Source organism: Cynocephalus volans, chromosome 5 (genome assembly GCF_027409185.1).
Source record: "Cynocephalus volans isolate mCynVol1 chromosome 5, mCynVol1.pri, whole genome shotgun sequence".
NCBI classification, from domain to species: domain Eukaryota; kingdom Metazoa; phylum Chordata; class Mammalia; order Dermoptera; family Cynocephalidae; genus Cynocephalus; species Cynocephalus volans.
The window spans coordinates 67,272,752-67,297,035 of record NC_084464.1 but is presented as its reverse complement, the minus strand read 5'-3'; the positions used below and the strand labels follow the sequence as shown (position 1 = coordinate 67,297,035).

Here is a 24,284-nt window from a genome sequence, read left to right as displayed (position 1 = left end):
AGTCTCTTCAGCTACATCTCAAGCCCTTCAGGAGTAGGTACTATATAGTATCTTTTTCATAGTTTAAATACCTTGCACAGAATTACCAAAGTAATAGGCTCAGAATAAATATTAAATAAGGATTATAGTTTTCTAAGTGCTATTGCTTCACAACTATACATGCATTACAGAGGCCATAGTGCTGGATCAGAAGAAAGAAGCATGGATTTTAGCTCTCATTTTGCCTAGAATTAGCCCAATAAGTCACTACCTTCTCTGGTCCTCAGGTTCCTTACCCATATAAAGAGATGATCTATAAAGTCCTTTCCGATTCTAAAAGCCTAGGATTCTCTATCATAGTGTCAATACAAAGTTTATAGTAATACTAGTGAAATTACATGGCCATTTTCTACATTTTTAACACTCAAAAGTTTCTTATAACAGAGCTGTGTCTCACAAATAAATCAAAATATGAAATGACTAAATACTATCAACTGCTGAAATGTTAACTGAATCATGGTTCTACAAAGAGTTCATTTCACTCAGCTGTGGGACAAAATTAGCCCTAGGACATGAATTCAACAGAGTTAAGCTTTTCCACTGGTTTTTAAAGAAGCACCTACATGTCAGACAAGGAGAAAAGGAAAGAAGTTGTTTATTATAGAAATAATGTAAAATGTGTTTGGTTTTCTACATGAAAAATTACCTAAGTAAAAATTTCTTGCCTAATTCATCCTCTTTTTTCCTAATTTTTTTCCCTTCGTTTTCTTGTTGGTAAAGGCAAATATCATGTCCAATTTTTTTTCTTTTCCTGCTTATATTGGAAAAAGTACCCAAAACTTAGAAATACAGAAAACAGCTGGGCATGTCTTTTTAATACAGGTTGAACATTCCTAACCCGAAAATCTGAAATCCAAAACGCTCCAAAATCCAAAACATTCTGAGCACCAACATGATGCCACAAATGGAAAATTCCACACCCAGCCTCATGTGACAAGTCACAGTGAAAACACAGGTGCACAACACACAGTTTATTCAGCATCCCCAAGGAAAAAAAGACCCACTCAGCCCCCTTCAGTTGCAATACACATGGGTCCCATCCCCAAGATATCTCATTATGTATATGCAATTATTCCAAAATCCAAAAAAAATCTGAAATCTGAAAACTCTTCTGGTCCCAAGCATTTCAGATAAGAGAGATTCAAACTGTATTACATGGGGAGGCAAATGGCACTCCAAGCCAAAGTGACCAATGCAACTCACTATTTACTCCTGATTAAAGTCCCAGACTTAGTGAAGTCACTTGTTAACTTGTAGATTTTTATCCAATTGAGATGCAAATAATTTCTGTCTGGTAGAACAGATAACCACAAAGATTGATGGCTCTGTTGGGCATTAACCAATTTTCTTTCTAACCCAGAAACATTTCTTTGACAAATTGCTTATGTATGCCTAACTTCTCAAATGTTCTTTGAACCAGTCATAACATCTTACTGATTTCTTCATTAACTTCATAAGTTTAATAAAATCTTTGACATATGATTTTACCTTTTGGAAATTATCATTTAACACTTGTAAAAGCAGAAACCATGTCCGTACAAAATAATGGTGGGTCTATTCATGCAATCACCATTTGATAACCACTTAGTTCAAACAAAATACTGATGAAAACCAAAACCATTTATATACTATCACATGCTACTGCCTACCTTAGAAGAATCATTATTTTCAGTGTGAAAAAGCAAATAATAATAATAACGGTGATGTACTGGTTCATTTCCTCCCATTGAGTATAAACAATATACAATCTCCCTGGTAAACTAAGAAAAGCTAGGGAGAAAAAAAGTATTGACCATAAAGTCTGACACGATGAACAAGTCATGGCCAAGAGAGCTGTAGCTCTGGCAGCTGGCAGAGGGTTCTCTTCTTGATTGGGCTTCTCTTTAAATTATACTTCAGAATGAAAGAATGCATAGAGATTTGAAAAACCCAAACAAATACGTGGGTTGATGACCAATGGTACTTACCCGGCTACAATCACTGACTCTTAATACATGACAAACAATGCATTTGACTTCAGCAAGTAATATACTATAGCCTATAATTCCAATAGCTTTCAAGAGAGACACTAAGTCAGAGATGCAGACATCTCTTGATGTTGGCTCAATGAGAGACTCTGATGCTGTTTATGCCAAACCAGAATGACTCCTGTCCTGCTATACTTATTTTGCACAGGTGTATATTTTGAATTTTGCTGTTAGGTGGCGAACAGAAAGGTCTTTAAGTTTTTCTGTAGGAATTTCTATAGGGAAAATATTTAGACAGAGTAAGCTTCACAGAGAATGAACAAACAAGGCTACTGGGAAGCAATTGAATTCCGTCAACAAATACAGTTACTATAAAACCTTGTTAGTTGATGGAAGCATTCACAGTGCTGCCAGTCAAAAGTCAAATGTATTCCCTCAATATCAAGAGATTTCATGAAGACCACATTAGTCAGAATACCGGATGGATGTCCTAAAACCCATAGAAAACTCTTGAGTCAAGGGCACAAAGGAATGAACGTATATGCTTCAAAATAAATCAGCTGTCTACAAACATCTACAATTACTTTTTCAAAAGGGGGAATTAAAGGGGAGCATGATCCTAAACCAAGTACTAATCTCTGATTCCTTTTCTTACATTTCACTCTTGCTGTCAACAAATAATCAAGACTGTTTATAGAATCCTCAGTTGGAAATGTGGATTTAGAAGGTTCTCCTAAAGATAAAATACAATCTGAGCTAGAAAAAGTAATGAAAAGCTATTTACCAGAATGTAAATTGTGGTTATTTCTATGTGATGGGGTTCAAAGTTGTTTTAATTCTCTTACTGGCGCTTTTGTATATTTTCTGAATTTTCCAAAGGAAACATATTAGTCATCTAGTCATCAGAATCAAGCAAATAAATATGTATATATAATATATATATTTGCATTTATATGCATATATATAATTTAAAATATTTTTAAATGAGCTGTAACTATTCAAAACTCTTCCACTTTAAATTAAAATAATTTAGGAAATAAGCCTGAATTTTTGAATTGTTAATCTAGCTATTAGCTTTTTAAAAAATGCTTCAAAAAATTCTAGACGTCAACTCCAATGTTTGATAGGTTAAAACTAAAATTTTGGCATTTGCTTTAAACATATTTTACATAATCTAAAACAAAACACATGAAGTAACAGAATTTACATAAGTTTTCAAGAGGAAAAAAATATATATCTGTACTCAAAGTTGATGGCAGTCTAACCCTTTCAACAGAGGGCAAAGGGAGTAAAATAATTTGGACTACTGGTCAGGATATAGAGAACTCTGGAAAGAAAAAAAAAAGAAAGGTTTGCCTAGTTTATACTCAATTGAATAAAAAAGTTAAAATAAGTATGTAATTTTTCCATACAATACTGCCAACTACACTGAAAAAACAAAATACCTAAAGCCTTCAAGCACAAATTTAAAGTCAAAGTGCCACGACTAAAACTTTTTTAAGATAACAGAAAGAGTCTGATTTATACATTATAATAATCCAAATTATGGCTGCTGAACTCCCTTAAAAAACCAGTAGTGATTAAGTGATTTCTATCAATAAGATGCAACATTTCTCTAAAAAGATCAGAAGCAAGATGTACAGTTCATTAACTTGGGGAATAAACCTAGAGAACTAGGGACCACCCTCCCCTGGAGACATTACAGTTTTCTGCCCACATAAATAAACATAGCCTTTAAATAGACTCCATAAAATTCTCCAAGTTTCAGAAACTGATCATTTTAAACTAAATCTCCTAAAGAGCATTTAAATGTATTTCATATTCCTTAATGCTTGAGGTAATATAACTTCTATGAACCAATATCCAGATTTAGGATAATTTCTGAAATATCTTAATTTTAAAATATGCTCATATTCATCAAGCTAGTAATTTCAGAGGTCATCACCTCTTTATTGGAGTTCTAAGAGCCAATAAAGTACTCCCATGTTATTTTAAGCAACAATTTTCCTTCTCTTCCCTGGCCTTCATACGTTCCCTAAGATTCAAGAGTATTTGAACCCAGCTCCCAATGATAACTATTCCTTGAAGCACTTTTCGTTTAAAAGCAGCAGAGTTGGTAAAGCTGAATATTTCTGCAGGGAAAACTCATCACTGATACACTATTAGAAAGAGAATCTTGCATTCTTTGGGGTTTTGGAAAAAAATCTAAAAGAATACATCTTATATTTAAGAAAAATAACTAATGGATTTTTAATTGATTCTTTTAAACAAAAGACTACACTTAAAATATTTCAACATTCAAAACTGATTTTTAAACTAATTTTAAAATACTGTTAGGAAAAATTTAACTTCCTCTCTTTGTGACCAATAATACCTTTTAAATGAGGAGTGAAAGTCAGTGGAGGAATATACTTAAAAATCCCTCCCAAAGATCTTTGTTAGTTTCTAACGTATAGATCATCTCTATTTTAGTCAGTTTATCTCATAAAATCCTATGCTGAAAATGAAATTTAGATCTTATCCCTCCCATCCAAAAAATTTTTGCACCCCTGTCACTCTACCATTTGTACCTCTGTCAGTCAACCTCTATGCTAGGTAAAGGGTAGGAAAGAAAGCTTGAACAAGAACACACAAAGGGCCAACCAGGTGAAAACTGAATAATCAAAAAAGACAAATAATGAGTTAATAAAGGTGGGGAAAAATAATGATAGCATTCCAAAACCTTACCCCTAAGGAAAAATATAAAATTCTTAGTCTTTATTAGGTGTGTAATTTTTTTCTATAAACACATCAATAATAAGAAATAGAGAATCTTAAAGTAGCAAGCACTTTGTTCCAATTTCAAAACCAATCCACGAAATAATCATTTTTATTAAGTATGTACATACCCACAAGACTTACAGACCTTGTACAATTTTGTTAAGTAAAAGAAAAGAACCTATGGGGAAAATGTCAATCTTTATTCTTTCACTTAAGTTCTTGGCTAATAGTAAAATAAATCTGTTTATACAACAACAAAAAAGGGTTAAGCCTTTACATGAAATGCACCAAACAAATATATTTCACTACAGTTCCTTTGCATATCGACATTCACACCTAACGCACAATTCAAAGGCCCTAAGGGCTGGGTAAGCAGCATCCAATCTAAGTTAAGTCAGTCTGTATTTCACTCATGAACATTCCCCAGTGGTCAGGACTGCCAATGGAAATCCAACTCATTATTACTTGTAAGGTTTGTGACTCTAAAAAAGTTGAAAATCACATTTTCTGAAGACAAATGATCAAACATTTAAATAGGAATTTTTCTCTCTCATGATTAATGACATCTGCAATTTACAAAGGGTGACAAATGACAAATCACATTATGTTCTGAAAGAGACTTAGGGATCTTATAAGAATTTATAAGATATGATGTGGTTTATCCACACCTTTATTCATTCAAATCTTCATCCAAAATAAAGCTGTCCCCATGGTTTTTAAAAATTACAACCCCGTCAATATCACTGTTGGCAAACTCAGCAAAAGCCCTGAAATCTAATATTAGCTTTCTCATTCAAATGCATGACAGAAAAGGGAGTAAATCCAAGGAAGAGGTGAACAGAAAAAAAAGAAAGAAACTTACAAGCGAAACTTGGAACTAATTTTATTAATGAAAAGAGGATGGCATAATTTTGCTAGAATCTGAATGTAATTTGCCAAATGCTGACAAGGAGAATCAGCAGCTCTAGAGAATCATAAATGAAAAATAATCACTCAGTAAACTAAAAAAATATAATACAGTCCACTGATGCGTTAAAATTATAAACAACCTTTAAAATGCCTAAACCACCTACACTCAAATTAGAATACTCAAGTCTGCTGTTTCCCCTACTGTCAGTAGTTACTGAATAAAATCGGTTTTCAACCACTTTAACTGATGTCTGGCTGTGTTTGACAGGAGATGGCCTTAGTGGGGCAATAAACAAGAAGGTGCTCATGAGATGAAGATCAGAGGTAAAGTTCAGCCACAAAAGTTACACAGGCTCATCAGAGGCTAGAAAAAAAAAAGAAGAAGAAGAAGTTGGGGCTCAATAAAGTTCTTCAGTCCCCTCAATAGGACTCTTAGGAGCCGAAGCCCATATTTCAGAGGCATACTTTTGCAATGTTCCTCCTTTATTTGTCTTCTCCTTAGTTTCAAAAGTTCTTTTGGAATTATCAGCCTGTCTTAACAGGGTTAGTTCAGTGTAAGCACAGTTTAGGTTTAAAAGAAGAAGGAATAATCCAAGTGAGAGAAGGGAGTCCCAGGAAGAGGACAGCAGGAAAGAGGCAGGATGGTCTCACAGTTCAAACATCCTGTCCCTCCTGAATGTTCTTCCTCCACAGTTCCTACTAAACCTCAGCAAATTCTGTGACACTGACAAAAATCCATTTTCTGTCCACAGTTTTCATCTCCACAGTCCAGCCTCTTACCAAAAATATCAAGAAAGTCACAGAATTCAATGGTTTGCATTTCAGATCATTTTCTTTCCCATACCTGGTTCTCAGATTTCAGTGTGCCTAAGAATCACCAAGAGTCCATGCCCAGAAGTTTCTGATTCAAAACCATCAGCGCAGTGACACAGGAATCTGGTAAATTAAAAGGTACACCACATTTTCAGAAACCCAACTTGGTGGAGCCAAATAGTTAAATGGCAGAAGGCAAGCAACCGAAAGAAAAAAATTAAGTCAAGGGATTAAAAGAAGTACATACTTCAATTAATTTTTAATCAATAATTAAAATTGATTGTACTATATGGGTAACCTCCATGTTACTTCAGAAATGTAGCTTCTTTGATTGGTTTTCAACTCTGATATCTCATATGAACAGCATCATTTGTGAGTTATTGCTGTTACAGAAAGAGCTGAGGTTTTTAGGGCAAATTCTTGGGACTTTTTGTTTTTCTGTTTTTTGTTTTTTAACCTTCATCCAACTACACAGCTTTCAATAACAGAGGCTGCCACCTTGTGACTGGAGGAGCTTCAATAAAGTATTATAAAAGCAAACCATACTGATAGTAGCGTATATCAAGCATGAACAATATGCAAGGTATTGTACTAAGTGCTTTACAGGTATTAACCCAACAATCCTATGAAGTGGGTTCTCTTTAAAGATAAGAGAACCAGGGCACAGAGAAGTGGAGTTTTAACTTGCCCACACAACTATTAAGTGGAGAGAGCAGGATTCAAACCAAAGTCTCTCTAAATGTGCTACATAACGGACTCACTCAATTTTATAGCATAAATGAGATAACTCACTATAGACTGTGAAACAAAATAATGTATGAAAAGAAATGGTTCTAAACACCCGTTTTGAGTGTCTTATATAATTTAGTTAGCTTCTCTAGAGACAATGATTGTTCACCTTTATTCAACCATTAAAACTTCTGGCCAGCTGTTTACGGTTACACATAACTGACAGTTAAAGTTCATTTAGTAACTTCTGCTTCGTACTCAGAAAACCAAGTACCCCCCAAAATGTCAAAAGTTGACAACATATGTGCCCCGCTCCCTTTAGTATAAAGCAATAGTTTGGTTTCTTAAGCAGGAAAGAGTTCTAGTCTTTCAACACAATTTAAAAGAGAACACATATCTATATGCATTTTTCTCATGCCATCATTTAGTACTGGCATCAGCAGTCTAATAGTAAACATTTTAGATTGTGAAGGCCACAGGGTCTCTGTTACAACTACTGAACTCTGCCACTGAAGCCATAACAATACACAAAGAATAGGCATGACTATGTTTCAATATAACTTTATTTACAAAATAAGCAGTTGGATATATTTGGCCTGCAGGGTTTTAACGTGTACTAACTCCTGATTCCTGATGCAGCAGGTACTACTAATGGCAGAAGAATTTAGGAAAATCTGTATTACTTATATTGTCAACTAAAATTCCTAACTACTTCTAGTAAATGTTCCTAGTTATTTTACGGTGTGGAATGAAGTATTCTTTGGGCCTTCTGCTAACACTACTAAGCTATAGCAAAACTTAGTTTTTCAAATGGGATAAACAAATATTTGGCAGCCTGCTATTTAGGTGACAAAGGACTGCTCAATTCTTCAAATACAGGAATTTTTAAAAAGTTTAACATCCTATGAGACATATAAGGTTCTTAAAATGCAAAAGACTGAAAATATTGTTATATGCATCTGTGAATTATAGAAATTCTTCTCAAAACTATTTTTAACTGTCATCCTTTTAAGAGTAAAATGAAAAAATGAAAATTTTATTTTAATGCCATTATGACACTATTTATGGAGTTTTTTTCAAGTGCAAACATTCACTTGCTAATTGGCTATAATCAAAGCAAACAGGTTTTCCTTTTGTTCATTCTCTAAGAGGCTATTAAGTGTCCATTCTCTTTAGCCTTAATAGCCCCCCCATTACAGAACACATAAAATAGAACTCCAGCCTACCAGAATCCTCATTCAATGCTTTTTGGTATTCCTGCTTTATAAAAAAATATCAGTACAACTCTTAGTACTTTAACATACCAATCCTAAGGTCTGAAATTTTCCTACTTTGCCAGTTTCACTAGAATCTAAACAAATTTCTTTCATGAAAGGAATTATATAACCTACCCTCCAAAAATGGAAGCTTTTCTCATTTTACTTCCAAGTTCATTTAGTTCAATAGCTGGCAAGTTTATAATTTTACTTATACTTACTTACTTACTCCTTTTCACAGAAAAAGAAATTTCAAATGCCACTATTTTAATTCGTCTTACTTGTACAAAGGGTAAGTTGGCAAAAACATATCGCCTAGAATAGATTACATCTATATAAAGGAAGAAAATAAATGATTTGAATATCTTACAATCCCATAGTAAACTCAAATGCTGAAGTGATCTAAGAGGACTGCTTCAGTTTTGCTGCATTTCAGCCACAACTACTCATGCAATTCTATTAAGTCCAAAATATATATAGAAATAAAGTGTGTATGTGTATATATTTTAGGAAATTTTAACATATAGGAATAAAGCAATGTTATGTGTCTGAGTGAAAGAAGAAATAAGCACAAGCAAGTTATCAAAGCAAGATCAAGGTCACAATACCAGCATTCAATTCGTAGCAATGCATCATTAGGTACATGATGACTGAACAGATCCTAGGATTCTCTCTCAAAAATGAACAGCTCAACTTTAACAGCATGTTGGGACAGTCTAGTTCCTTGAAGACTGAAATAGGCACGTGTCACCTGGTCTTTAGGAAGCATAATTAACAGAACTGAAATAGTTCACAGTTATTATATAAAGTGGGGGAAAAAAATTTGGTTTTGTGACCACCTGAGAAAAGTGAATGCTTCTCTGAGTGTACTCTTCATTGTGCTACAGAAAACAAAGACCTACGAAGTGTGCATTACGATCTTCTATGCGGACACATTAAAAAAGAGATGGAACAGAGGAGGAGGAGAAATGTCAAATCCAAAGAAAAAAAGAAAGTAAAAGGGACTGAATCAAGACTGCCTGCATGGGGTATGGCTGTGTGGGTGTGTACACACTCACTCTTAAAACTCTCCCTAAAACTACCCTACAAATCCACACACAGTTATAAATGCCATGTGAAAAAGTAGTTTGATTTGTTTTTTATTTAATTGAAACATAAATGATTGTACATATCTGTGGGGTACAGGGTTGAATATCAATACCTGTGCTCAATATGTGATGCTCAAATCAGGACAATTAGTATAGTCAATATTACACAATGTAACCATTTTTTGAGGCCCTTTACCAACTTCTTGCTAACCTCGCACCCCCGACCCCCTTTCCCACCTCTGTTGGCCTCAGTTCTGTTCTCTCCTTTTGAAAGTTCAATGAATTATTGTGATTGTTGTATCTTTATTTTATTTTTTAGCTCCCACTTACAAATGAGGAGATGCAGTATTTCTTTCTGTGTCTGGCTACTTAACATAATTTTCTCTGAGTTCATCCATGTTGCTGCAAATGGCAGAATTTCATTCTTTTTTACGGAAGAGTAGTACTCAATTGTGTATATATACCACATTTTCCTTATCCAGTCATCCATCGGTGGACATTTAGGTTGGTTCCAAGTCTTGACTGCTGTAAATAGAGCTGCGATAAACATGGGAGTGCAGATCTCCCTTCAACATGATGATTTCCATTCCTTTGGGTATATAGCCAGCCATGGGATGGCTGGATCATATGGTAGTTCTATCTGTAGTTGTCCGCGGGACCTCCATACTGTTTTCCATAATGGCTGCACTAATTTACAGTCCCACCAACAGTGTAGGAGGGTTCCCCTTTCTCTGCAACCTCCCTATCATTTGTTATTCTCTTTTTTAATAAAGGCCAGTCTAATTGGGGTGAGATGATATCTCAATGTGGTTTTGATTTGCACTTCCCTGATGCATAGTGACATTGAGCATTTTTTCATGTGTCCGTTGGTCATTTACATATCTTCCTTTGGGAAATGCCTATTCAGCTCCTTTACCCATTTTCTAATAGGGTTGTTTGTTTTTTTTACTGTTGTTGTTTGAGTTCCTTGTATATTTCTGGATATTAATCCTTTGCCATCACTTCTCGACCTTTTGGCTAAGATCAAGTGTAATCCTTTGTCAGATGCATAGTTTGCAAATATTTTCTCCCATTCCACGGGTTGTCTTTTTGCTCTGTTGTTTCTTTTGCTGTGCAGAAGCTTTTTAGTTTGATATAATCCCATTTATTTATTTTTTCTTTTGTTGCCTATGCTTTTGGGCTCTTATTCATAAAGTCTTTGCCCAGTCCTGCGTTCTGAAGTGTTTCCCCTGTGTTTTCTTTTAAGAATTTTATAGTTTTAGGAGAACTGTTGGGGCGAGGCAGGGAGTCGGCGGCTGCAGCGCCGCTCACACTCATGAGGAGCCAGAAGCTCACAGTTGGAATGCAATCTTCAGCATGCCTGAAAGCCCGAAATTGTCCCACAGCCAGGTTGGTCTCTGCCCAGGAAGTCACTGGCTCCACGTCTGCCAAGACAGCATGTCTGACTTCTTCATCACACAAAGCCACAGACAGAAGAACTTCCAATAAGTTCAAGTATGGCAAAGGCCATCTTGTGAAGTCAGAGTTACAGAAACTAGTCCCTAAAAGTGATGGTGCTTCTTTGCCAGAAGTAACTCCTGAGACCTCTTGTAAAAACGAGCTTGCTGGAGATGGTGCTTTGCTTACAGGCAGTAAAGCTGGTATTGCCACACGACAAGAATCTGCAGCTCTTCCCCTGGGTCACTGCAGAGCTGTGAGTGACCCTTGCTCAGGAAAGACTGAACGTGGCCTGTCCACGCCAAAACACAGTGCCAGATCTGGAGCAGAAGATTCTAACAGCAGTGCCACAATGCAGGATGAGTCTGCACTAGAGTCAGAGGAAGTCCAGATGCCCCCACTTCAGATGGACAACAGCGTCTTTCTAGATGACTACAGCAATCAGCCAATGCCTGTGAGCCGATTCTTTGGCAATGTTGAACTCATGCAGGACCTGCCACCAGCATCCTCATCTTGTCCTACAATGAGCAGACGAGAATTCTGAAAAATGCATTTCAGAGCCAAAGATGACGATGATGACGATGATGATGATGATGATGACGACGATGCAGAAATGTAGAACATATACAAAATGATTTCTTTGCTTATTTAATACAGTGAACAATTTGACAAGTTAGCACATTACAAGATTTATATAAAGTGTATCTCCAAGAGAATGTGTTGTTAATCACACTTCAGAACTGACCCATAAATGTCAATAGTGCGAAACACCGAACACTTGTGGAAGGTTTACTCATGTACCTGGGATAGTCTTTGAGATTATAAAGCTGCTGTTTCTGTGCTGATGCCTTTTCTTACGTATGTACATACATGATGATGATTTGAGTCAGCTGGGGGGACTTGGGATTAACGAGAGAGACCTTTGTAAAGAAAACTCTTCCCTTCAGCTTGGTAGTTTTGGTAATATGCAAGTTTAATTTCCATTGTCAGAACATGATCATTCTCATGATTAATTCAATACCAGTTCTTAAAGAACTCTTCTTTATTTCTGTATATGAAGCTGAAGTTTACCTTGGAAGTTTTGCAAAGTACATGTGGGAAAGCAAGAAAATATATTTTGAAAATAAAATGAATTAAAAAATAAAACAATTTTATAGTTTCAGGTCTTGTATTTAAGTCTAAGACATTTTGAGTTGATTTTTTTATATGGCAAGAGGAACAGGTCTAGTTTCATTCTCCTACATATGGATGTCCAGCTTTCCCAGCACCATTTATTGAAGAGGAAGCCTTTTCCCTAATGTATGTTCTTGTTGCCTTTGTCAAAGATCAGTTGGCTGTAAGTATGTGGGTTGATTTCTGGGTTCCGTATTCTGTTCCTTGGCTCAAGTGTCTGTTTTTAAGCCAGTACCATGCTGTTTGGGTTGCTATAGCTTTGTAGTATAATTTGAAGTCAGGCAGTGTTATGCCTAAGACTTTATTTTTTTACACAGGATTGCTTTGACTATTTGGGGTTTCTTTGTTTCATATGAATGTTAGGATTGGTTTTTTCTATTTCTGTGAAGAAAGTCATTGGTACCACATCTGTCAGGGCCTTGACCTTAGATCTCCCAGTCTCCGTAACTGTGGGAATTGAACAGAATCTGTAGATCACTTTGGATAGTATGGACATTTTCACAGTGTTAATTCTTCCAACCCAAGGACATGGAATATCTTTCCATCTTCAAAAACATGCAAATGCTTCTCCACTTTGGTTTTCTACAATCAGTTTAATTAAAACTAGGATAAGATTATTTGAAGATAATGCCTGCAGTCAACAGATGATACATTTAAAAATTATTCATTATCCAAATATTGTACAATACCTAGATTAAGGGATTTAGTTATATGTACTACTACTAAGTACTAATAATGCCAACTGCTGATAAGAATGCAGAGTAACTGGAACTCTCATACACTGTCAGTACAAATGTAAAATGGTTCAGTCACTCTGGAAACCAGCTCAACAGTTTCTTATAAAGTTAAAAATATATTTACTGTATGACCCAACAATTTTATTTCAGGAATGTACCTAGAGCAATAAACACTTACGTTTGCACAAAAACCTGCACATGAATGTTCATAGCAGCTCTATTCATATTAGCCAAAAACTAGAAATAACCCAAATGTATTTTGATAAGCGAGTAGATAAGCTTTGGTACATCCACACAGCAGAATACTACTCAGCAATGAAAAGATACTGATAACACTGTTGGGTGAAGTCTTATGCTGAGTTTAAAAAAAAAAAAGAAAACCTTAAAAGGTTACAGACCACATGTGTATTAGTTTGCTAGGGCTGCTATAACAAAATACCACAGACTGGGTGGCTAAAACAACAAAAATTTATTTTCTTATACTTCTAGAGGCTAAAAGTGTTGGCAGAGTTGGTTTCTTCTGAGGCCTCTCTTGTTGGCTTACAGATGGCTGCTGCATGGAATGAATGCTTATGTCCCTCCAAAATTTGTATGTTGAAATCCTAACCCCCAATGTGATGGTAGTAGGAGGTGGGGCCCTTGGGAGGTGATTGATCATGATGATGGAACCCTCATAAATGGGATTAGGGTCCTTATAAAAGAGAGCCCTCACCACTTCCTCCATATGAGGACACAGCGAAAAGGTGCTGTGTGAACAAGGGAACAGGCCCTCACCAGATACCACATCTACTGGGGCCCTTGGATTACTCTGGAACTGTGAGAAGTCAGTTTATGTTGTTTATAGAATTTTTGTGATAGCAGCCCAAAGATAGCAGCCTTCTCACTATTACTTCACATGATCTTTCCTCTGTGCTTGAAGCACTGGGGTCTGTATCTCCCAGTTTCATCTTCTTAGAAGGACACCAGTCAGTTGGATTAGGGCCCACCCAAACAGGCTCATTTTAACATAATCACGTCTTTATAGGCACTATCTCCAAATACAGTCACTTTCAGAGATACTGGAGTTTTAAGACTTCAACATATAAATTTTAGGGAGGTCACAATTCAGCCCATGACAGTCACAAAGACTATCCTTGGTCAAACTTGAGTCAGGCTCCTCTGAGTCCTCATTCTGACTGGGATTCAACCTTGGGCTCTGTCCTTGGACCGCTTATCCAGTTTTAGAGAGAATCCTGCTGAGTCGGTTTATAAAAGTCCCCTACCCTCAATATGTTATCACCGTGGCCTGCTTTCAGCAAGAATCCTGTTGAGTTGGTCTAGCAAGAGTCCCCCTAGCCTTTATGTTTTCTCATAGTAATTTTCATCCACTGACCCCTTGGTTGTAAATCTCCACTTGTCCTTGTTATATTTGGAGTTGAGCCCAATCTCTCTCCCCTATTGCAAAACTCCAACGTAGTTGTCCCCTAAATAAATAAAGTCTGCCATCTTTAACATGTGTCTGAATAATTTTTTCTTTAACAACAGTATGATTCCATTTATATAACATTCTCAATATGAAAAAAATATAGTGATGGAGAACATATTAGTGGTTGCCAGGGTTGAAGATAGGATGTTACTACTATAAAGGGGCAGAATGAGAAAATTTGGGGTGATAGAGAATTTCTATATCCTGATTGTGGTGGTGGTTATAAGTATTGATGAATGTGGTAATGTTGGAAAATCCAGAGTTAAAATCTTGCCTAGCTTGTGCAATGCCTCTATAGAAAAATGTGCTTATCTACAAGGGCCCCCTGAAGTCAGCCCAGCTATTAAGCAACCACCTGCATTCCTCGCTTCTGTAATTTGCTTACATACTTGCTTAGGTCACATGAATTCTGAGAAGCCGAAACCAGCAGCTGTCTGCTTAAGATACATGTTAAGAAACTGAAACTTAAGGGGTCCACCTATAAAAGGGCCCTGTGAGACATGTGTTCGGGCCCAGAACTTCAGAGTGTGAGCTAGTCTGTGGCCCACTGGCGCAATAAACTTCTGACTCTCCAACTCTCTGAGTGTTTGTTGCTTTCTTGACAAATCTTTTCCATAACAGTAAAATTTCATAGAACACACACATAAAAACATACAAAGAATGCATATAAAAGTACGTGAAATCTGAATAAGGTCTACAATCTAACAATAGTACCATGGCTATGTAAGGATAGCACTAAGATTATGTTATTGAGGAAAGCTGAATAAGAGGTACAAAAGGAACTCTGCACTATCTTTGCAACTTCTATGTGAGTCTAAAATCATTTCCAAATAAAAAGTTTTAAAAAAGTATCTTTATAGCTCATAGAACCTCTGGAAAAGAGGCTATGCTGCCAGGTACAATGCCTTCCCTCTACTCCCCCACTCCATACCAAAATAAACAATTACAATATCAGGTGTCCCCCACCCTAAACACTCATTCACTCAGTATTTGCGGGTATGCTGCCAAGGGACTGAGAAAACCTGAATAGGGAGCCCTTCTGGGAAACATTTAAGAATCAGTGTTTTAGGCAAAGATTATCAATAGCTTATTATTTCTTTCTTCAAAGTATGTTTACATGAGGATTTGAAAAATTTACCTTGAAATGTATAGTTCTAGATTTTAAGAGCAATGTCACACTAATTAATGTTTGTTAATTTTATTCTCCCTAGATATAATTTTGGAAAGAATGAAGTAAGATGGAGGGGAAACAGTAAACAACTTTACATCTCGGTTTTGATTCATGCTCAATTTACTGGGGAATTGCCTCAAAAGCGATTACATTTCAACAATAAGACAATGACAGGATTAACACATTTTTTATGTGTGTATAAGTTTTAAAAAAAAACATTTCCCATAGTATAAATAAAACTTAAATTTTTAAAGAAAAAATGTCAATTCTAAATATCTAAAATTAAGCCCCATACCAACTATAATTCTTTTTTTATTTTTAAGTTACTTTTTAATCTAGCTTCTCTCCTGTCTAAATGTAGCCACAGGATTCCCAAAGTCCCTTTAGGAAATCATCACTACCTAACTTTGCCATACGAATTTAAATTAATTTGAAATGGCTTGAAACTTGCAGTTAATCTTCCAAGTTTCATTTATAAAAATAAGGTTCGAAATTATAGCATTCTTATTTCAAGAAAAAAGTGTTACAATACACATACTATGTGTAAAAGGATCCAGGAATTCTAACTTCTGACCTTACCAATTTTCTACCATCTCAATAAGTATTCCTGACAGGTCCCTTAATTCATCATCCGTAACATATTCCTACAATATAGCTTAGTCTCATTTGTAAATAAACCACCAGCCCCCCAAACACTGTGACTATGTCACAAACAACACTGACGTAAATTCACTATTCAATGTGGTTGAGAATTAAATAACTGTCGAAATACAATTTCAGAAAAGTTTTTGGTTTAAAATACAATCTGGTTAATAGTTCTTGACACACCCATCCCCAAAAATCTCATTACTTATGAAATGTGGAAAATAAGAAAACTTGTAACACAAAAACTAAGACTGAAAGAATCAAGAGGAATTCGGCTGACCAGTTAGCTCACTTAGGAGAGCACGGCGCTGATAACCAGCCAGTAGCCAAAAAAGAAAGGAGGAATTAAAACAAGCTGCTTTACTGTTTATGCCAACTTGTGCCAGGGTGATAAAAAAAGTCCTTTCCATTCTTTAGATGATTCAGTTCTAACCCAGAAGAAGGAAAATTTCAGTAGGCAGCTATTTTCAGACAGAATATGGCTGGGCTACATTTTCAATCAGGTTCTATTAGCTTATTCTAGGTAACAAACACAATGCAGAAATCTGCTGCTTTTTAATATATTAGGAATAAAATGAAATCGGATTCTATTATGGTTTTTTGCTTAATAAAAACCTGTCAATTTTTTCAAGAATCCTCCATTATCAAAATATCTGAAAATTTTACACATTTCTACATTAGCCAAGGATAAACCTCAAGTACAAGAACAAAATCAAAACTATACCAGAATGTATTTGTCTATTCACCTGTTATGGACATTTGGGTTGTTTCTAGTTTGGGGCTATCATGAATAAAGCTGCTATGAAAATTCATGAACTAGTCTATGTACAGTTATGTTTTCATTTCTTTTAGTTAAGTATCTAGGAATGGGACTGCTGCATCATAAAGTGTACATTTAACTTCATAAGAAACTGTCAAGTTATTTTGCAAAGTACATGTACCATTCTATACCCCCAACAGCAATGCAGGAGAATACAATTTGGTCACCAGCACTAAGTATTACCAGTTCTTTAATTTTAGCCATTCTAGTGGGTATATAGCTGCATGTCACTGTGGCTTTAATTTGCATTTCCTTGATTACTAATGATACTAAGCATCTTTTTCACATACTTAAAAGGCATTAGTATACTGCCTGTGTAAAATATCCGTTCAATCTTTTGCTCATTTTGAGATAATCACACAATGAAATACTACTCAGAAATAAGGAATAAAACACAAAAAATACTGAACTGCAGAGACATATGTCTGAGCAAAAGAAACCAGACACAAAAGAATACATACTACATGATTCTGCTCACATAAAACCCTAAAATAGGCAAAACTAATCTATGATATTCAAAATCACTCAGTGGTTGCCTAGACCAGAAAGTTGAAGACGACTGATTATAAAGTGCACAAGGTTACTTTCTGGGAAGATGGAAATGTTCTCTATCTCGTTTGGAATAACAGTTACACGAGCATATACTTTTGCCAAACATTAGAGACTGTGCATTTAAAATCTGTGCAGTTTATTATATGTAAAGTATACTTGAGTAAAGAGTACATGAATTACTTTACACATCTTTAAACATCGTATTTGAATTATAATATTTCCTATGTGAAAAGAAACGCTAAGTTATTAGCTATCCACAAATACTTTAAGTTTAAAACATCTTCATAATAGGACACTGAAATTTGACTCTGGAGTATATGTTCAGGGTCCCTTCTAGGCACATACAGGTCTTCATCTCAGTAAAAGTCCTCGCTATTCTGAATTTCCTTCTATTTTACAACACATCAATAACCACTAAGGAAAAACAAATTAACAAAAAGATACACTATTTCTGAAAAGTCTGATTACCGTTGTCTCTGCCACTCTCTGTCCCTCAGATCCTTAGCCTCCTGAAAGTACCTTGGAATTGTATTCCTAAAATGACCCTGATCATTATTCAGTTTATTAATTATTTCTGGCTTCTGAGAATTATCTATCTGGTCTTTAAAAAGGCCCATTAAACTTATGTTGACCAAATGTTTCATATGCTTGAAGGAGATTTCTTATCTTTGAGTAACACTTCAAATATCTAATGTTGTTATAAATTAGACCATACTATGAATAATTTAAAATAACCACATGGGAAAAAAATGTGTTTAGAATCCAAATCAAGTGAACAAATCTTAATTATTTGTTCAAAAAGGATAGGAAATGAAAATATAATTTAAATACACAACTACACAATAAAACAAGACAAACACAGTACATGTTTTAAGTAAGGAAAAATTGAAAAGTCAAAGCTATTCCTAAGTATAATATTGTGCAGTTAAGTTACCTACTTAACCAAGAAAACAATATTATATGTGTATGTAAGTTTATCTATTTATTCATTTATTTCATTCATTCAGTATTTCTCTACCCTACATTTGACAGAACACTATCAAGGTTCTTTTTGAGTTATTTTATTTGAATAGTAATTATTTGTATACATATAAAACATGTAAAGTCATTCTTATTAGTTCATTTAATAATTAGTAATATATTTTAGATGTCTCAAATTATACTAACTGCATCAAGATTAATAACTTTTTCATAAAGACTTTACTGATCAAAAATGGTATTTCTAGCTTCAGGTGCGATAACTGCAGTCAGAAATGTACATTCCAATCTCTTCCATTTGAATTGTCTAACTTTGTGTCTTTTTAATATATTATTCTACATAAGTAAGATCCCCTTCAATTACAGACCAGTATTATTTTTGAAGCATTTCTTTGACTTAATCGTGACTTAATCTCCTTAATATTAGTTTTCCAAATATGACAGAAGCTATTGCAAAGATCGTCATTCTTGACATGCTGTTAACCAATTACAAGACAAGCTTGAATACTTTTATTTTAGCACTTATCCATGTTATCTTCCAGAGTCAGGCACTTGTTCATATCTTTTGCATCTGGTCTCACATAATTAACTAAATATTTTAAATCTGGTTGTTTTTCTTTGCCAAGACTCTCAATTTTGTTTAATCTCTCCCCTGACACAACTTAAAGAACTTTTTCCCTGTATCTTCCACTTTGGCTAGAAATTTGCTATCCTTATGTTAATATAGTACATTATTTCAAGCACTGTAAGATGTGGTTGTAACAGATAAGAATTTAACTCATCTTGATCTTTTAGTTAAACCCAGAGAGCTCCAAGAGTGAATAAACAAAGAAAGAATCTCTATGTTCTAGGAGCATCCAATGTTTAAATTAAACCCTTGTTTTGTTTTTCTTGTAATTTACTGAAATAAATGCATTTTTTTCACACCCCATGCTGACTAAATTGTGCCCATCTCTACCTCTCCACCTACCACTGGCCTCTTAAACAAACACTTCTGGTTAGCCCAAGTCAAAACTAAGGAATAAGGTGTTAAAAAGAAAATTTCGGAACATAGCTTGAACAGATATTAAACAGGCTTCAATCAAGTCAATACTCTGTGGGACACACACACACACACACACACACACACACACACACACAGAGGCATGCACATGCCACACTCACATGCAGGCACACACAAGAAGGAGCTTAAAATAGAGCCAAAAGGTGTAACACCACCTTCAGGCATGGAACCTTGACCCTTAAAGCTCCTGCACTGACTGGATGATTCACTGCCTCATGGGGATCAGTTATCAAACTAACATGTACCCTTAATCATAGTAAGTACTATTTTAGGCTATACCCACCAGATAGCCCTGGTCCTTCAGAATTAAATTAAAGATGTTCATTAAGGCAACGTGAAGCTTCTCTTGGTTTTGCACATACCAAGCTTAGTTTGCTGCTTCACCATAATTACCTCCAGAGGACTTGACAAGGACCACATCTTAGGCTCTAAATCTTTAACTTAATCCTACTGCCTAGTCACTGCAGACACTTTACTAGTTCTGCTGCCCCTGAGCTTCCTGACTTTGCTGCTGCCTCATCCAGTACACTCACATCACTCCAGCTGTTAAGGTCCACATCCCTCCAGTCCATTAGAGCAATAGGGTCTAATGTAAAGTTTGCACTGGGGTCTTCTAGATTTCTTTCGTGTTAGCCTTCCATTGCTTGACTCTGATCATATTTATATATTGTCAACCATAGCATACTGGCCTAAAATGAAGTTTATATACATGCTTATTTGAAAAATGATGGAAAACTAAAGGAACTGTCTGAAAGCATGTAAAAGTCTATCAAAACATGTCCCTAAAACCTGGATCTTCTCAGATTAAGAAAAAAGGGGAGGAGGCCATAAATTGTCAGAAAAATAATAGGTATAAAACTAATGAAGAAATGAAGACAGGCTTTCTGATAGGCTAATAGGTCAACTTCAAAGTTAAAACTGACAAAGGATACCAGGTTTTTATTGTTGCTAAATTATTACCATATTACACTAACCTTGTATGTGCATATTATAAAAATCATCCATTTGTGTTACAAGAAATTACTGTGGGCTAACACTGGCAACATAGTACCTGAAGTGAATTCCAAGTGACAACCTCCTCATTAATCATCATTTTGAAACATTCACATTTCAACATAAAGTCTTTTACCTCATTGTTCAAAATTTTAAGTAAATGGAGCATCCCAAAGATTCACCAACAATATACTACATTTTTCCATCCCTTCTTAGCTCTTAGCATCTGACATGCTTGCCAATTTATTCTGAAAGGTCACAGTATAAACAGAGTTCTGCTGTATGTGGGGGAAAGCTGTTTAGTATACTAGCCATGCAGTGTGGAAAAAAAGAATTCCTTCTAGAAAAAAATGTAAATAGCATTATTACCATAGGAATCCTGACATACTATTCTAATAAAGTTATTCTAAAGGGGTTTTGGTATACTAGCATAGTCTCTATGTAAAATTCTAAATTCTAAATTTCAGTAGTCCGCATAGTTACTATAGCTACTGGGGACAAACACAAAAAAATTAATTTTTAGACTATATGAATCATCTTATAAACATCTCTCTCAATATTGTTATTAAAACAAAATAAATGTCAGGTTAGGAATTCAAAATCCCTAATATGCATCCATTCTTCACCTCACTGAGGCTTGTTTTCTTGATCTTTGAGATGGGGACAGAAGTAACTCTCTACCACTAAGATCAAAGGAGATTATACTGACTGTGTATGTTGCCTGGGATTATGTCATAGATAAAACCAGTAACTAAAAGATGTTTTAAACTTTCATTTACTGAAAGGAATAACTTATAGGGGGATGTAGGTTATGACCATTGAAGTAGCCTAACTCTAAAGTTCTATGATATGTAATAATATTCAGATTATCACCTTCCATAAATTGAACTGCAATTAATTCTAAAACAATCTGCACAAAAATGACAGAAATATAAATAAATCTTTAAGAAACACTTTTTGAATTTAATGTCTTCTGTATGACTACATAAATTAATACAAAAAAAGGTTTCTATAAATTTAAACTGTATGTTTGATGAAATGCTATAGCTCAAATTACAATGCAAGATACATTTTTAAGACTGGTACATGTCAAGATCCAGTCCTGTTGATAGTAAACTCTTATAAATTAAGACTGGCGTCTCTGCATCTTTCATCTTGCTCCAGTATCTTACATCTATTCTAGATGATTATTTTGAAGCCAGAATTCAAGGAGCACAGACTTTCATTTTGAGCAGATAAATTCTATCAGAATATCAAATGTAAAGAGACAGCTCTTTAGATAGGGAAAATGAAAATGTAAAACGACAACACTTCAAAATACAGAAAAATGAAAATCTTGAGTGGCAGAGGCTCTAACCACCAGTAGTCAAGCTTCTCATTATGCAATAGTGAAGTCACCATTTGTGAGATAGCAGGGGAGGGGGGACTAGAAAAAAAGTAAGGAAAGACAGAATGCAAATAGCTGTTGCTGAATAGTACAGCAAAAATGCAAAGCAAGGTCAAACTATTAACAATGATCATTACAATACTTACAAAAGAAAATACACATTCACAATAAAAACACAGATGTCACAAACATTTACATTCTCTAACATTTGCTTAGAGCTTACATAATAATGCTTAATAAACATTAAAACTGTAAAGCAAAATATTTTCCCAAGTTTTCCACATTAGAGAGCTGTTGCCTCACTAAAACAAAAGAATTTGATATATCAGGGCAGTTACTCAAATAGACAAACTTAACAAATAGCCTGAAAAAAATTGTTAAGGAAAAAAATAGGGGTTGTGTCTCTGGCTTCAGACTTCATGATTTAGACTTAGCTAATCTATTTGATAAAATTTGACTAGAATCTCCATTTAATCTCTTTTGTTCCAGATATTAACTCAGTCCTTTGCTCTACTACTGTAAGGTTTTGTTGTATTTTCTACAACTATCTTCAAAGTCAAAGTCACAAAAATATAAATGGCCTCTTCTCAGTTTTTACTCTCCTCTGTAGGAATTGAGACTCCTGCCTATCTGCTCCTTGAAACGCTCTACTTTTTTTGAGCTTCTGAAATAGTATACCCTCTGTGAGGAAAATAGTTTAGTCAGGCCCCCCTGCCTCAGGTCTGTTGGGGGTGGTGCAGCACATTCTTTGTAAACAAGTTGTGTATGGGTGGAGTTAGTGCCCATGTGGGCCCATGTATCTTTTTAGTTTGTTGCTATTTTTGTGTGTTCTTGAGAGTTTGTGAAGCAGTGACTGGCCAGCAGAGAGCTTGCATCTAAAAACAGCATGTTTACTTTGCTGGCAGCTGCTCAGTTTTTCTTTGGACTTTGTCGGTAGCAGTTGAGTTTCTGAGTTTCTTTTTAGATTGCTTAGCTCTTAGACATGTGTGCTTAATAAAGACTACTCTTTCTTCAACCAAGCCTCCAAGGACCTTTTTCCCGTTACCTAGCTCGTAGACCTGCATGTGAAGGGTTTGAGACCCAGTGTGGACAATGGGCTCAAGGGGTCTGTGAGCTCTAGACCCAGCCCTAGCTCTACACCCTCTGAGTTCTCTTCCATCCTTCCAGAACACTCCTTTTCAGACTCTCCACTCTCTCTTTCCTCCATCTGCCCTGTAATTATAAACTTCCCCCAAGAGTCTGTCCTCAACCCTCCTCTCTCCCCATTCCATGTTGCAATCCTTAGCCCTTAGCAGTCTCATTGGATTTCAACACAGTCTTAAATAACTGCCACTTCTATCCCCAATCTCTTTTCTGAATGCTAGAATTGCACTTCCAATTACATGCCAGATATCTCCACTGGTGAATATTTCTATGGTACCTCAAACTAAACATGTTCAAAACTAAAATCATTGTTCCATACCCCCAGCACCCAAACAGACCTATTATCACCATGGTTATTTTCCTTTTCTCTTCAATTCATCCCAAAATATAATCTGATGCCAAGTCCCCATGGATTTTGGATCAATCACTAGCCATCCTCATGCTTACTCAACAGCAGGCTCAGCTAAAACCACTTACTAAGTGGATTCTGATACAACCCAGAAAGCATCAAAAAGCTCTGTCTTCATTTGTTGCCTTATCTCCTAATCAGCCCAGGACCAGCTAAGATTCTTAGTTGAACACAGAAGCAGCTTACCCTGGCTGATTAACAGAAAAGGCTTTTATTAAAAGGCTACTGGGCATCTCACGGAATTATTGGGAAGATGAACTGTGCTCAGAGTTAAGCTTCCAGGTATAAACCATGGCACAAAACAGGATTAATTAGAAAATGGCCATCACTGCTGTTTAGCACACCACAGAGAGCCCAAGAAAACCACCCTTTCTGCTGGAAATCAACCTTGCAACCACTGGGAAGCCACAGCTGCCACCAAAGGCAGAAAGCCTCTTCTGACAACCACCACCTCTACCACCCAAAATGGAAGCTGTATGCAGATTTTGTTTCCTCAGTTCCAAATCAAAGTCCTGTGGGAAGAGAGTCTAATCAGCAAAGTCTAAGTCATATGCCTATGATCTGGCTACAAAAAAGGATAAGAATTTGAGTAGTGTCTTCTGTATTGGTGAGACCACCTCCAACATTAGCAACACTAAACTTATATTAAGGAAAATTTCCAAAATATAAAAAACGATTCAGAAGCCGAGGATTAAATACGAATGCAACTACTACTGCTTTCCTCCCCTCCTAGCTCCTAAGACCACACCT

At 35.7% G+C, this 24,284-nt stretch overlaps 2 protein-coding genes across 2 annotated transcripts in view; one reads left to right on the top strand and one right to left on the bottom strand.

Moving 5' to 3' along the window:
- PRIM2 (DNA primase subunit 2) overlaps positions 1 to 24,284 on the bottom strand; it is a 290,408-nt gene that overhangs the window by 171,731 nt on the left and 94,393 nt on the right. The gene's annotated exons all lie outside the window — the stretch shown is intronic.
- LOC134377653 (UPF0688 protein C1orf174-like) lies at positions 10,877 to 11,542 on the top strand. The gene has a single exon (XM_063096199.1). The coding sequence runs from the start codon at positions 10,877 to 10,879 to the stop codon at positions 11,540 to 11,542; it is 666 nt and encodes a 221-aa protein (XP_062952269.1).

Coding starts and splice junctions, on each gene's coding strand:
- LOC134377653 (XM_063096199.1), top strand. CDS start 10,877: ATGAGGAGCCAGAAGCTCACAGTTGGAATGCAATCTTCAGCATGCCTG.